Source organism: Kogia breviceps, chromosome 8 (genome assembly GCF_026419965.1).
Source record: "Kogia breviceps isolate mKogBre1 chromosome 8, mKogBre1 haplotype 1, whole genome shotgun sequence".
Classification (NCBI taxonomy): Eukaryota; Metazoa; Chordata; class Mammalia; order Artiodactyla; family Physeteridae; genus Kogia; species Kogia breviceps.
Window position 1 is genome coordinate 29953100 of NC_081317.1, and position 17172 is coordinate 29970271.

The window sequence follows — 17172 nt, forward strand, 5'->3', positions numbered from 1 at the left end:
TAAGAGCGTTTTGAATGGGTAGATGCCACCCCTGGATTAAGACCAGTAATGACACTCCAATCCACAAAACATTTGTGAGTTGCTGAATGATTTCCAAAATGCCATCAACCACATGGCCTTGATTCTATTGAAGCATTCAGCTTTGAAAGGCATAGGAAGTGTCTAGAGCTGAATTCCTTTATTTTCACTTAGGTGTGATAAAGCAGAAGTCAAGAGTTCTTGAACCAAGCACAGCTCAGCAGGTCAGAGGACCAGACCTCTGCAGATCTGGGTTGTCACCGGCACTCATCAGGAAAGATGAAAGCAGAGCATTTAGATGTCGGCAGCCAGGACTGGCAGCATAGTCTGTACATTTAAAATCCCCTGGGTCACTTTTAAACAAAATCTACGGCAAAAACCATGCCTGCCTTTCTTGGAAATACTCACGAGTAAAGAATCTTCCCAAGGAGGATATTGGAAGCATCTAAAAATCCCTGGGACTGAAAGCTCTGAAGCTACTTAGACATTAATATTGAGAAGTATGCAAAGAACCCTCTCCTCTTCCTCAGAGCACGACACACAGAAATCCAGGGAGGAGCTACCAGCCTCTGCTGTCCTTAGGCACACAGGTAACAGAGGTATCAGGCAATGTGATCACTCTGGAGCAGGCTGTGTCCACTTTGCTTTTAGGGAAGATTACTTGGTGAGGGCAAAGCCCCTTGGGATTTTAAAAGTGAATGAAGGCCGAAGGAAGAAGCATTGCAAGAAACTACACTGGCCCTGGAGAGCTTAACCAACAGGAGAGAGATTAAAGCCCAATCACATGATTTCAGTTCCCTTAATCAGCCCTCTCTTGTCAGTTCCTATCACAAAGGCAAAGGTAGTGTTGGAGCTGGAAAAGCAACTTAAAGTTCTCCTAGTCCAACAGATAAGAAACTGAAAGATGAGAAACTAGGCCCAGAGAGGTCAAGCAAGTGGTCCAAGATCGAACATCTGGTTAGGGGCAGAGCAGAGCTAGTATCACACCATGTTTTCTTAATCCAGGACAATTTTTCAAGCAATTTCAATACACATTCTTGCCTAGACCAACCAGTAAGTGAAAGCAACAAACATTCTTTGAGCACCTATAGATGTTTTGATATACATTTTCTAATACTCTCAATAGTTTTCTGATATAGTTATTACCCTCATGTTCAAAGTCATGAAAGAAAGAAAAGCAGAAACTCAGAAAGGTTCAGTTACCTGCCCAAAGTCACACATCAAGAAGGGAGGGAGCTGAGATTTCAACTCAACAGCCCACATTCAAGAAACAGCAATGACTCTGATATTGCCAAGTATCAGAGCTACAACTAGCATATGTGTGAACCCAAAACATATATTCTAGGAATTCTAAACACCCTTTATGATGACAGCCACATAGAACATGTAGTGAGTCCTCCTTACAATATGAAATTATAATACATTTTCCAGTGACTTTTTCTGCAGATTTTATATTTTGAAATCTGAACACTATCCCCTAAATATTTTGCATTTATATCACTTATTTATGACTTATCAGATCTCCTTTAAAGATTGTAAAGAAGGGAAGTCTGAAAGATAACACACCAAACTGATGTATTATATTCCAGGGTTATTTGGTTTCTTGCCATTTGGGCTTCCATATTTGAAAGACAAATTTATCAAGTTATCCTCACTAAAATTATATTTACCATTATCTAAGTGCCTTAGGTCATGTCACTTGTGATTGTAGCCAGCATAGCTGGAGGATGAGAGATGCACCAATGGAATTCACTTGCTGTTTGTTCATGGCCAGGTCTACAGTTTGGCCTTGATCATTTCTCACCAGAGGGTATGCTCATTTGCTATGAGTGATAGGATGCTTGTTAGCCAACAATTTGAAAGGCCATAATAGGCAGGACAGCCAGGGCCGAACACATGGAGAGTCCCACATGTCCCAGCTGCTCTCTGAAAAGAGTGGTGGATAGAGGCAGAGTGTGTGTGGCAAAGATACAGATGGAGGAACCCAACCGCTGCCAGAACCAGAGTCATAAACCTGCCAGTGTGTAGATGGCTTCCAACATCAGCTGGGGCCAGGCAGGAAAGAAAAGAGACCCCTAACCTTTATCAAGCAGAATCTTCCCTCTCTCTCTCCAAGCAGAATCAGGCCCTGTATGAGACTATGGAACCCAGTGGATGGAGAAATAGCACCCTGTGTGTGATCAGAGAAGCGCAGTAAAATGAACATCCATGAAGTCCATTCACTGAGATCTAAGAGCTGGATTATTTTTATCAGCAACCTTTATGTCCATCACAGTCTGAACTGGATGGACCAGGAATACTGTCCTACCTTGAAGTTATAAAATGACCCCCTTCCTCCCTTTCTTTCTTCCTTCCTTCTTTATGTAAACATTATTACTCAAAACAAACATTATACTCAAAGTATTATGTCAATAATTAGATATATAGGTTAGCATATATCCTTGCTCTGATTTTTTTCTTTTGTATTTCATACCTCAATTGTGATTTGAATATTGTTGACCAATAGCATCAATTCTGGTTTTTTGTTTGTTTGTTGATTTTTGTTTTTTTTTAATTTGGCTGTGGGGATCTTTTAGTTGCGGCATGCGGGATCTAGCTCCCTGACCAGGGATCGAACCCAGGCCCCCTGCATTGGGAGCATGGAGTCTTAACCACTGGACCACCAGGGAAGTCCCAATAGTATCAATTCTTATAATGCTTATCACCTTTGACATGAGAGTCTTAGGACATTTTACTTATGGATTTATTTGCGCCCCATACCCTTTTCACATGACAAGTTTTGTTTGGTATGCCTTGGAGTGATTTTGTGTAGATCTGTGTGTATGTGTGCACATGTGTATTTTTAACAAGAACATGTTTTGTGTAGATTTTCTCTCTCATTTTCTTGCTTTTTTGCCTCGTGTAAGTAGTGACAACCATCACTAAATGGAGAATTTCTAGAATTTTCTTCTCTCTTTCTTATAGAGTTAAGGATGTTTTGGGCTTCTGAAATGGCCGAGGCAAGCAATGCTTATTTCTTTTCTTATTCCTATATGTTTACCACTCTCCATCCCATTTCCCTGCTTTACTTTTTAATCATGTCATTTCACAACATTACATGATATACTTACTAGTTTATTTGTTTATGGTCTCCCCCACTATTCTCTGTTCACAGCTACGTCTCCTGTGCTAGAACAGTTCCTGGCAGAATGGGTGCTCCCTCTCCAAAATTGTTGAATGCAAAATGAGTATATGGGTAAATTTAGTTTAAAAGAGATACTTTACTTTGTATTAGTTAATCCTTGATTTTTACTATATTCCCAAGCAGTACAGCAAAAATTGCATGCTTTCTGGTCCACATTGGGAATTTCCTGCAGAGAAATCTTGAGAGAAGTTAAGGTCAGAGGGTTCTACCCATACATAGGTACTCTAAGATTCAGTCTTTTATTCATTCAACAAATATTGATTGAATCTACTAGATACCAGTCCCTGTTCTAGTTACCATGCAAAGAAGGGCAAAAGTCTTTCCCATAAGGACATCATAGTCAAATGAAGAGGGACATACAGACAATAATTGCAATTAATTGGGTAGATGTCAGGATAGAGATCTGTGTAATGTGTTGTGGGAACAATGACAAGGCAGGATCTCCCTTTTCCTGAGGGGACCTGGCAAAGTTTCTTTATAGTCTACCTCGTTAAACCTGTATTCCAAAAAACCTGCATTAATCTGATATGCTTAATTCATTCAACATTGAATAACCACTATGTACCTTACACTGGGCTATGCCCTGGGGACATAATCGGAATAAGACATGTGGGACATCCCATAACAAGGAATAACAATGATAGTATGTAATCATGCTATCATTGTAATTTGTGGTAGAAATGGAAAGGAGAAACACAGGTAAGAGATTCACGTACAGCATGAATACCTAAGCTCGTCTGTGGGAGCAGAGAAAACTCCCTCAAGGAAACGCTATTTCATGTACCGACTATGCATGAATTTATCGCCATCTGTTCACTAAGATAAAGAACAGTAATGCAGTGCCATCATTGCAGTGGGGACAAACAAAGCCCCTTGGCACCTTGTTTTGCAGAGATAAGTCTAACGAGAAAAGAGGGATGGCTGAGTTCTTGAAACTATTCAAATATTTTCAGCTGACGGAGCATCAACACATTGTTAATTCCAAGGGACGTCGGGCACAAAATATTCTTAGACATACATAGACAGCACCTGCCAAGGTGATCCATGCTGGCCCATCATTTGTCTGTCTGACCCTGAACTCAGTCTTTTCCTGCCAACTTCCATCCCATTCTGACTTGCCCATAGTTCTATTTCCATTACACCATTCTATCTTGTACTTCAATATCATCTACATTTTTTAGTGTTTAAAGCATATTGCATTTGTTTTGTTTTCTATGTTGTCAACATTAAACACAAATTCAACAAATATCGTATTGCATCACTGCTGAGTAAAAGTATAGCAGTTAAGAGAAAGGACTCTGGAGCCAGGTTTTCCTGGCTCCAGAGCTGGGATTCATGACGACCTTGGACAAATTATTTAACCCCTCTACGCCTCAGGTGTCTTATCTGTACAATGGGATAACAGTATCTATTTATAGACCACCTGCTAGAGCTGCTTCAGACACTGTCTGGCTGTGTGTGGCCAAGTCCCTGAGACTTTCGGGTTCCTCCCTCATAAAAGGAAGGGGAAAACATCTGTAGACGCTTCCAGTTTTACTATTCTATAACTTAACTTCCATCTCTCATGTGCCATTCATGGCGCTGGCATCTTGATCCGTCTAAACAGATATTCTATAATGATAGGAAGAGTATAAGGTATAGGAATTCTTAAAACATTGATGAAGTTTATCTAAAACCACAAGCACACACATAGCAAAGAAGAACAATTATAAGATCACATTCTTCTGTGGAAATATTGAAATGAGGGTTCAGGAAATAAAAGTGGCATATGATGTGGTGGGAAATGTGGACTTTGGAACCCAGTTGTACTGAATAGCAATCCCAGTGCCTCCACATGCCAGTTGTATGCTCTGGAGGGTAAGTTACTTAACTACACTGAACTTTCATTCTTCACCAGTAAAGCAAAGGTAATACTACCAACACTAGGGATTTTGTGACCATGAAAACTATTATGATAAAGTGCTTGACACCCAGTTTGCAATAGATGATGGTAGTTATTAACTTTTTATTCACTGAAGGTTCTTAGTCTTCAGTCGCGGCAGTGTCAAAGTTGGTGACAACTTCCCTCACGCCCGATCCTTATTTTAAATGGGAATACAGTGCGCTGGGTGCTATAAGCATAATGAAGAAATATAAGATATGATCCCTGTCAACAGGAAGCTTACAATGTACACAAAGGCATTATGATTTAAATGGTAACATACGTGTATTAGTTCAAGATAACGAGAGATGCCAATCATAAAGCTGTGACAGTCAACCAGTTCAGAGTAGGAGAATATCGATCAGGCAAATGTGTTCAAATAAAGATGGTAGTATTGCCACATAATGAAGTAATATTGCCATGGGTGCGTATAATGCCCTCCTGGGCTGTCCCAGTCATTCCGCGTCATTGCAGTGCACACATTGAGTTAAAAATACTCAAATCCAGCCTGAGTGAGCCTTATCATAGATTCTATTATTCAATTTATTATTTCAACTTAGGTTTTATATGACTTTAGAATTAATATTATGGCCTGAAATCTATCTGAAATTATCAATTATTGCTTTCTCTAATTCTTTTGAAGAGTTAACTGCAAATTACTATTTAACTCTCCATCTCACCAACATGATATCTTCTAATATAATTGTGAAGCCTCAGAAGTTTTGAGTTTTTTCTTAAGCTACTGGTCTCTCTTATCAGACAGCTATCCAACTTGACAATTCTTCAACATTCCTTCTCCAGATTTTTATTGGTGAGATATCCATGTATTTCATAAAGTCAACCAGAGAATCTCTGATTGCCCAGGAGAAAACAATTCTGACCGGAGAATGCTGTTACCTGAACCCCTTACTCCGAAGGATCGTAAGATTCATAGGTGAGTACAAGGGCATGTTGGACTAAGCCCTCGCTTATAGGTAAAACTTACTAAACTTACTGAAGATGAACACACTTGATAAAATAACCTAAGCTATGGAAGCATCAACTTTAAAAGCAAGAGTTGTTTGGGGGATTTTTCCAGGAAGTACAGAAATTGAGCCTGATCCTGGTGCCAAGTCAAATTTTTGATCCTTAAAGTGAAGCAATACTTATTAAATTGTTTTACAAATGATTTCAACTTTGATTTTTTTTCTCCTACACAATACTTATCTGAGATTCCCTTGGGACATATATTTTAATATTGACTGGATATTGCCATATACCCTTTAGCTGAGTCAGGCAAGGGGGTACAGCATCAGGAGACACCAGTAAAATGAACTAGAAATAATCAACTTTCCTGACAAAACTTTCCTATCCAGTAACTTTGTTATGCAGGGAACTTTAAAAAGTATGGAAAATCTAATCCATCAGGTCTTAAAAAGAATGCCTTTCCAAAGTTGGAAAACAAATAGTTTTATTAGTGTTCATGATGAGGAATAATTAAGACATTTTCTATAACCCTCCTTCTAGGACTTTTATAAAAATCCTGAGGGTATATGGATAATGATTATAAATATGGGAATGAATGTGTATGTGAGTAAAGGTAGGAATATAGATCTCTCAGAGTTCCCACACGGTGAGTACTCAGTAAGTAACTATTAGTGTTCTAATGAGATCCTGCAAATACTTACTGGTCAGGTGTTCATGGGAGCCAGGATAAAACTCTGAAAGTATCAACATGGTGCTAAAACAAGCCATAATACCATTTAGAACATATGGAACTGACAACTGAGAAAGTGAGGGCCAGAACACAGCTCCTTTGGTTATCCTTAATCCTTTTCTTCCTGTTATAGAAAACGGTCGAATTTCCTCAAGTCATGAGCAAATGATCATATCAAAATCAAATATGCAGTAACTTCACACACCCCTATGTTCACAGCAGCACTATTTACAATAGCCAAGACATGAAAACAACCTATATGTTCATTAACAGATGAACGGATAAAGATGTGGTACATATACACAATGGAATATTACTCAGCCATTAAAAAGAATGAAATAATGCCATTTGCAGCAACATGGATGGACCTAGAGATTATCCTACTAAGCCAGAAAGACAAATACCGTATGATATCACATATAAACGAAATCTAAAATGTGACACAAATGAACATATCCATGAAACAAAAACAGACTTACATAGAGAACAGACTCGTGGTTGTGGGGTGGGGGGCAGAGGGAAGGACTGGGAGTTTGGGATTAGCAGATGCAAACTAGTATATATAGGATGGATAAACAACAAGGTCCTACTGTGTAGCACAGGGAACTGTATTCAATATCCTGTGATAAACCATAATGGAAAAGAATACGAAAAGAATATATATGTATAACTGGATCACTTTGCTGTACAGCAGAAATTAAACACAACATTGTAAATCAACTATACTTCAATAAAATTTTTAAAAATATGCAGTAACTTCTAACATTGGCATGGGAGATAGGGAAGTAGTAGAGTGGGAGGGCTAAGAAAACCTAAGTTAAAAGAAGTAACCCTTACATTAAAATAGCCTTTGGCATTTACTGATGGTATTTGCAGAATGACCTGTGGGCGTCTGCAGTCGGCTCATTGGGTATACCCTCATCCATATGATGTCACCTCTATTTAGTTTACTCATTCCAAACAATGGTGCCTTTCAAAGACATCCAGAGTTTGGTCACTTGCTTCAAGGAAGACAAGAGGAGAGGCAAGAATATTTATTATACAGAACACTGGACTAGATGCTTTATAATTTCGTTTGATCCACCCAACACCCTATAAGGTAGGTTATAGTTCTAACTGTGCAGATGAAGAATATGATATAAAATGGGATAAAGTAACTGTTCCCAAGGACTGTGAGTGTGTGGTAAGGCTAATAATGCCTGTATCAGGGATCTTCTAAGGATGAAAAATACTATGATAAAGTGCCTGACACCCAGTTTTCAATAGATGATAATTATTAACTTTTAAGTTTTTATTCCATGATTTTGCTTTCTGTGGTTTCAGTTACTCACAGTCAGCCAAAAATATTAAACAAAAAATTACAGAAATAAACAATTCATAAGTTTTAAATCATGCTCCTTTCTGAGTATGATGAAATCTTGTGCCATCCTGCTCTGTCGTGAATTATCCCTTTGTCCAAATTATCCCACCCATCGGTCACTTCGAGGCCATCTGGTTATCAAATCAACTGTCATGATGTGGCAGGGCTTATGTTCAAGTAATCCTTATTTTATGTAATAATGGCCCCAAAGCGCAAGAGTAGTGATGCTGGCAATTTGGATATGCCAAAGAGAAGCCGTAAAGCACTTTCTTTAAGTGAAAAGGTAAAAGTTCTCAATAAGGAAAGAAAAAAATCACATGCTGAGGTTGAACAGTAAGAACAAATCTTCTGTTTGTGAAATTGTAAAGAAGAAAAAAGTAATACATGCTAGTTCTGCTGTCACACCTCAAACTGCAAAAATTACAACCACAGCCATGGTAAGTGCTTAGTTAAGATAGAAAAGTCATTAAATTTGTACAATAAGATATTTTGAGAGAGAGAGAGACTACATTCACCTTTAATTACAGTACATTGTTATAACTGTTCTACTTTGTTATTAGTTATTGCTGTTAATATCTTACTGTACTTAATTTATAAATTAAACCTATTATAGGTATATATGTATTAGAAGAACATAGTATATATAGGATTTGGTATGATCCACAGTTTCAGGCATCTACTGGAGTGGTCTTGGACCGTACCCCCGTGGATAAGGGGGGACTACTGTTATTTCTGATCCCTTGGAGAGCAGGGACTATATCTTTTTCACTTTGTATCAACAGCATATTGCAAAATGCCTGGCACATAGTAGGTTTTCCATAATTTTTTTGGAGGAGTAAAGAGCAAAAACTAAACTCTGTTAAATCAGAGATTTGCCTAAAATTGCTTCCATAAATGCTGATTCTTAAATATTCATTTGCCTCCTGTTTAATTAACTTTATTGCCTCTCTTCAGCTTAGTTCTAGAAGATTAAGGTACATAAATAAGGCAATTTCTAAGAGAAAGTCAAAAGTCTATTCTGACTTTTCATATAGGAGAGTTGAAGATGGGGGGAGGGGTCTATCTTGAGATGGGTAACTTTTTCTTAGTATCTGTGGATTAAATTTTTCCATAAGAGAAAAAAACATATTACTTGAAGTAAAGATCCTTTATATGGAGATGTTTCCTTTGAAAAAATTAAAGTAAAATAAGGTAATAAAATGCATTAGAAATGTTATTGTAAAGATCTTAACAGTCTTTTTTTTCTAGCCCAGTAGCCACCAAAATACACACCATGAAGCTGGCATTAGAAAATAACAACTGTTTCAGCTAACTATTCTAATTAAGCTGAAATGGCATGACTTTGCTCTTGCAGTTTATGTAATTATTCTAGAACCCATTATCAACAGTTTTACCCAACAAATACAATCAGCTTCACATTGCAAAAATGGTCAGTGGACTAGCAAAATATTTTTTTTTAAATAATGCTTTATGCTGTCAAGGATGAGAAAAAACTTGGGATTCTAGTACAGTTCTAGTGAGACTAAGTTCATATACCCTTTCTGCACAGCAATTTGACAGTATATTTCAATAGCCTTAAAATAAGCCTCCTTTTTAACCCAAAATCCTACTTCAAATAATCTTTCCTAAGGAAATGATCAGAAATGTAAATTAATTTTTATGGACTAAAATTATTTTGTCATAACATAAATTAGAAATATCCAATAATATAATTTTTACAAATAATGCTACCATCATAAGGTACAATCTCAGAAAATGGTATTTTTTAAGAATTTTTAATGAAAGGGGAAATAGTCATGATATAACACTATGTGGAAAAAGTCAAGACACTAGGGACCTATGATTATTTCTAAATAAAAAGAATGCAACATGATATGTATGTGTGTATATGTATCTAAACATGTATTTGTGTGTGTACGTATTTGTGTGTGTGTACACGTATCCCATAGAAGATAGATTGAAGAAATGTAGACGTTAACTGTTGTTATTCCTGAGTTGTAGGTTAATGGGTGAATAATTTTATTTTTTGCTTTTTATTCTGTAATTTCCAATTTTTTTAATCATAAATATGTATAATTTTAAAATCAGTAAAAGAGTTAGACATTTTGGGAGGAGTGGCAAAAATAGAGGCTATCCCAAATAATGGCCAAGTCCTTTAACACAGTGTTTGGCGTCGAAAGCAGAGCTGAAAGTGGCACCGTGGCTCTCGAATTCCCTGTCTTCTCTGGGCTGTGTGGCAGGGACTTGAACAGATAGCCCCTCACCCCACCCCACAGAGTCAAAGTAAATTTTAACTGAGAAAATGGCAATAGCCAAGTCAAAGGGAAAACATTCAAATTAAACCATCTCTTCCTGTAGACAAATGCTAATTGTGTTGACCTTGACAGAGAGGATTGAATTCCTCTGATTCACAAATCCAACAATAAATTTTTTCCCCAAGGTTCTCATCATTATAAGGAGGATGAAACAGACTCACAGACATAGAAAACAAACTTATGGCTACCAAAGGGGAAAGGGCAAGGGGGATAAATTAAGAGTTTGGGATTAACAGATACACACCACTATGTATAAAATAAGCAACAAGGATTTACTGTATAGCACAGGGAACTGTATTCAACAACTTGTTATAACCTATAATGGAAAATAATCTGAAAAAAATATATGTATATAAAACTGAATCACTTTGCTGTATACCTGAAACTAACACAATATTATAAATCAACTATACTTCCACAAATAAACAAAAAGAGGATGCCTGGTCTCCCAGGCTTTAGCTATAAACCCTCATAGTTAACTTCTGTAACCATTTCTAAACTGTTGTATAATTTCTCACACTGTGTTACATGATGTGGGAAGGGATGAAAGAACTTGCCTGAACTAACAAGTTTTACCAACGTTTTATCAAAACAAATGTAGTCAAATATGACACATATTTAAGGCTTCTTCCTTTCCTCATTTTTCCCTCTCCATTCCTTCCCTTCCTATATCAGTTCCTTTGGTATGCATTAAATTGAACAACAACCATACACAGATTTAAGTTCTCAAAAGAGATAAACCTGTACATTCTCTTTTCAGCAACAAAGACAAAATAAGGAAATCATATTTAAATTCTTTTCATTCACAAATATACTTGAGTAATCATATTCTTGTAAATATTAAATAGTAACTTTTTAGTTTAATACTGAAAGTATGAATAAAAAGCATTAGAATTCCATGAGGGTTTTTGGTTTGTTTGCCTTCTTGAATAACTTTCTTTTGAGTTAAAGAAAAAACTGATCCAGATATACCAAGATTAGATTGTCTTTTGGCACCTAAAATAGCCTGTCATCCAGAAACTGTTTATTATGGGCTTTTCATCTGGGATCACACAGTTGCTCCATTATTACTTCCAATAAAAATTTAATTAAATACCAAGCAAGTCTTAGGCCATTTAGGTTCAGGTCTAAGGATTAGGTAGCACTGGACAGAATAGAAAGTACCATGGTAAACAGTTAATTTGTGTAACACTAATTAATTGCCATAAATTAAGTGTGATCTAAATGAAGCATGAATATTTTAAATGCAGCCTCAAAGGTCACAGTGTTTTATGGTTGTAAGAATTGATACCCTGAGACAAGCTCAGCCTTTTCAAGAACTAGAAAATCCTTCTCAATTTTGAAAGTCATTTAGATATACTTTATCTGAAAGGAGACCCCATTTGATTCAATCAGTCCATTTCTACTTGCATTCACTATTTATAATTATAAATGGGGGGGACTGATCATATTTTCAACCTTCAACAAGTAATTTTTGGGGCATGTACCATATGCAAAACACTGATTAAGGTGTTGAGGACATATTACTGAACCAGAGATTTATTTGCTCTCGTTGAATTTATATTCTAGTGGGGGAAGCCAGGCATTAAACTAAAAATCATAAATCATATGTAAATCATTGTGTTTGTGAGAAGGTAAGTGTTATGGGGGAAAATAATGTAGAAAAAGGAAATAGGGGGTTTGTGGAGGCAGATATGCAATTTTAAATGGGGAGGGAAAGGCTGCCCTACAATGAGAATTGTCTAGATTGGCAGCGACTTCATAGCAGGACAGTGACCATCCCAGGACACTAGGTGCCCAGTGAACTAGGCCAGCTCCATGTGCTAACTGTGGAAGTTGACCTCGGCTGCATAGTCTAAAAATCAGTTGCGGTGCCCAGTCACCCGACTTTAGTTCCGAGTCCAGAGGCTGGACATTAAAAGAGAAATGTCAAAAGCAAGGCAGGGCATGGGCCTATAAGTTGATGGAGATATTTCTAGAACTCGGCAACAAGAACCAGATCTGAAGCCTAGGTAAACAGATGAGGAGGAGAAAGCCAGGATGGATCTTAGGGAATAAAGGGAACCTCAGTTTCTGCACCCCAGGAGCAGCCAAGCCACCAGACTTTGAGACGAAGATGTTTGGTGCTTCCCACTAGGGACCAGGATTGGCTCTGGATGCAGGGAGGGGAGGCATGCTGAGGCTGGGAGCCTTGGCTGACTTCAAAGGCATAACCAGGGATCAAGCTCTGTTCAGGTCTCAAGAAGTTGTGATGAGGCTGCTTCTGGTTGCTCTGCTCAGTGCAGAGAACAAGTCTGCTCCTCTTTGAATGTCATCCTCACTGAACCAGAGCATTACAGATCCAAACAAGACTCCTGGCCCAGAACTCTAAGTTACTCTAATTGTCAAGACGGAAGTTATTTAGTCATGAAACTCAAGTGACCCTTTTCTGAGGGCCCTTTCCAGCACCAGGGTTGAGGCTGGACTCAAATGAAAGGTCTAACTGAGCTGCTTAGGACTAACTAGAAGGACAAGTAAAGACTGATGCTTAAGGACTAACTAAAATGACTAAAGATTGATGCTTTCTCTAGCACTTTTCAGATTAACCAGTGCAAATTCATGGCATTTCAGTGAACTTATTTGCTGTAAAGCAGAGTTTTTTTTACCTCAGCACTATTGACATCTTGGGCCAGTTAATTCTTTTCTGTATGGAGGAGGGGACATCCTACATTGTAGGGTGTAGGATGCATAGTAGCATCCCTGGCCTTTACCTACCAGATGCCAGTAACACCCCCTCCTCCATTAGTGACAACCAAAAATGTCTCCAAACATTGCAAAAGGTCCCCTAGGGACAGGATCACCCTCAGTCAAAATCCACTGCTGTAAAGGTTTAAAAAAGTATTTCAAAGACTTTTTAAAAATTATTATTTATGTTTTATTAAATTTATGTTATGTAAGATTACATGCCACAAAATCAGGCACAGCGAGGTACAAAAATACTGTCTGAATATCAGAAATGACTCCCAACAACTGATAAAGGGCAGTTTCAAAGTCTTCTACGATAAAAAAAAAAATAAAATTCACAATATATGCAAATATCGAATCATTGCATTGTACACCTGAAACTAATATAAGGTTACATGTCACTCACACCTCAATTTAAAAAAGAAAAATACAGTAGTGTGTGCTTTGAAAATAATGTAAATTATTACATTAGAACATAATAAAAGTGATCAGGAAATGCTGATGCAGAAGGCAACAGCACCAGATCAGTACGGGTTGGTCACCAACAGGGCTGGCAGCTGCCTGCTGATGGAACTTGAGGCTGGTCTGGTGGTGGGAATGGGGGTGGATTCAGATCTACAGCTTGATACGAATCATACTTATTCATATTTTCGTATTCTTATAAATATGAATCAGAAAGGGCAGAATTTGAAGGCTGTTATTTGGAAGCCCCCTAGGCTTTGATTGCCTGATGTTAGATTTCTTGGTAGGTAAGGAATCGAAAATCTTCCCTCTCCACATTTAGTTTGTATCTAGGTGTACTTTCTAGACTTATCTGTATCCTCCTCCTCCAGTCATTTTATTGTAAAATTATCATTGCCTCTGGCGAACTTTCAGGATTTTGTCGTCAGCCTTTGGATCCACACTGCCTAGGGGCAGTGAGAAGCAGATACTGAAAGGCAGCAAGAGTGAGAGAGGAGGCCTCCTTGAGAGAGAAAGCCCTCAGGAGCTGTCCTGACTGAAGAGTAAAGACCCTCCTGTTGAGATAAAACCGTGTTATCAAGAAATCAGGCAACTTTATGCTTTGGGGGAGTAGAAGTGTATTGGCTTGCTCTGTCATTTATAAAAATATTTGGGGGCTTTTCTGGTTGATTACTCTTCCTCTTCCCTTACCACGGTGCATAGTTACAGTAATGACAGTATTCTTTAAACACCACCGGATCATCGTATTGTAAAAATGGTGCTTTATTAATACAAAGGATGAATAACACAGAGAGTTGAATATATGTTTGAGGTTGTTAGAATTATAGGGTTCTTATCTCTTTCCTCTGTTTTCAAAATAATTTTATAATCAACTTATTTGAAATACTGAGGATATCCACATCCCTCAGTTATAAAAATGAGTCCCTAATATCTACATAGATCTCACATAGATCTCTTACAAAATGGTTTTTACAACTATTTTCTATGATTTGCATTAATAACCCAGTGATTTAGGTCTATTTAAAACCTCTTTTACAGATAAAGTAACTGAGGTTCAGATTGATTTTAATAAAATCTGTTCTTCAGATTAAAACCATGACATCCAGACAAGCAGACTGCTGTCAGCCTTTGGTGTTTCTGTGACATACACAGGAAAGACAGACCCAAGAATCTTGTTCTGTGAACCCTTGAAATTAACCATCCAAGGAACTGATGTATTTAGTTCTGTCAGAAACTTCCTTTTGAAGCACAATATTTGATGTGTGTAGATCAATTTGCACTGATGGTGTTTGTATTAGACTAGAAACAAAGTCAGATTCATTCATTCAAAGTGATGAGAAAAGTGCCTCATTCAATGATGACATATCTTAGGTATTCTACCATCTTCTTGTTGGAAAATTATTGGCTAAAATATTGAGGAATTCTTGTTCTGTTATGACAGGGCAAACATTTCATCGGGGGCATGCTCTAAATCCTTGCCTCTTCTCAGCGCGTGGGTGAGAACTAAAGTGCCCTTTTTCATGGCCTGACGCCTACCCATATATTTTCATAAGCACATGAAAATACAAGCTTAGAGGGTCGTGAATAAGAGTTTGGATTTAGAGCCATAACTATTTAGTGTCTAATCCCAGCTCTTCTACTTACTAGCTGTGTGAACTAGGTCAAGTTAATTGACCTCTCTGTGCCTCAATTTCCTCATCTGTAAAAGGGAGATAATGGTGTCTACCTCAAAGAGTTGTGGTGAGACGTAAATGAACTAATATTTCAAAGCATTTAGAATAATACCTAGTACATACTAAACACAGTGTATTGGCTACATTATTATCATCATTACCTAGTATCCATGGCAGTCTTATTTAAACATCTCATCAGCTCAGTACACCTTGTTAGGAAATGGGATGAACATGGTAACTGCAGATAAAACATCTTCATTAGCAAACTTCTAGTTTGAATAAAAGATGTTACGGAGAAAACATTTCACCATGTCTTTTTTTTCTAAAGAAATGGTTGTTTCCTGAAGGGAGGCTCTTCACAGGTGAACTGAGAGCACATTTGCAACAGCAAAATTACTTTCTCCACTGAGATTTCCCACTAGGGAACTTGATGTGGCAAAAAGAAAAGCAAAAAGGAACTGTATTCATTTCTTTGTATCTTGTATTCCATTTGCAATGGTGCTCGGATCAAAGATGTGATCTAGAATTAAGACCTGCTGATTGAATCAGAATGTACTTTGAGGAAAGTGAACATAAGACTTCCTTAGATGTCCCCCCTTCTGCTGTCAAAATGGTGACCACATGCCACTTGCTTGTACTTGTTTGTGTGGGATAAGATCTTCATCAATTTTCCCACTAAAATAAAGGCCAGGAATTGAGTTGAGAGTGTGTTTCCATGTTTTTTGAACATCGTTGTAGAAGAACTACCACAAAAGATTCACAAAGCTGATTAACTTCTGAAAATGAGAAAACATTCAACTATACTTAATCTCACACAACACCGTTCTTGAATTCTCTTCCATTGTATTGTTCTGCTAACACAGACAGGAGAGCAGTCCTCTTTCAGAAATGTTTGGTAAGAGGTTGAGAACATATGCCGAGGAAGGAGTAAGATTTCCCTCCCCTTTTCAGAGAGTACTATTACCAACCTAACCCAGATAACTTGTTTTTATGTCTTTTCCACTATCCTTTTTTTTTGAATTCTATGTGTTAGTTTCTCCATATGAAAAATATGTAGGAGCCATGCTTTCATGTACCCATGTGTTAATATTTAAACTGACAATCATTGCAACTTCTCGGAATCAAAAACAGGGCAATTTGTCCCAAAGATGTGCATGTCTATGTAAAACTGTACCCAGGTGTATCATGATTTCCAATTTCTTGTGCTTAACAAATGTCTACAGTAGGAAGTCTTTCCTATATATATAGCATGGATCTTCAGACTCCAAATTAAGGTTCTTTTCTCATTCTTGCTGCATTGAAAATAGAGAGTGCTTTGATTTCCAAATTATGATTTAAGTTTTCTGACTCCTGAGACACTTACAAAGCCCCAGTTTTCAATTATCCTCTGTTTGCTAAGGCACTTAGCACTATGCAGAATTTTGTGACATAAAAATGGTCCCTACATCATACATGCCAAGTGGTTTCCTGTCAAACCCATGTTCAACAGAATCAGGGATGTGAGACACCAACATGAGTTAGAAAATTTGGACAAGTTCCTACGCTCTTTTACCCTCTTCTGTCAATCTTCTCTGAAGTTTCTTCAGCAATTGATTCATGATTCCACAAATATTTGTTTGCTATGGACCAGGTTTGATACTAGGTGCTTGGATACAGTGATGAACAAAAATAGATGTGTTCTCTGCTCTTTAGAGCGCATATTCTACAATCCTAATGGGAGAGATGGGCATTACTGAATAATCACACATATAAATTTCCTACTGAGATAAGAGGTACAAAAAAGAAGCATAACGGTACAATACTAGTCTAAAATAGGAGT

General features: G+C 37.6%; 1 protein-coding gene across 3 annotated transcripts in view; it reads left to right on the top strand.

Annotated features, from left to right (window-relative positions):
• PLPPR1 (phospholipid phosphatase related 1) overlaps positions 1-17172 on the top strand; it is a 262742-nt gene that overhangs the window by 223823 nt on the left and 21747 nt on the right. For all 3 annotated transcript variants that reach the window (XM_067040120.1, XM_059072865.2, XM_067040121.1), the window contains one exon: positions 5925-6057. In XM_067040120.1, coding sequence (XP_066896221.1) covers positions 5925-6057 — 133 coding nt within the window. The remainder of the gene's footprint in view (positions 1-5924; positions 6058-17172) is intronic.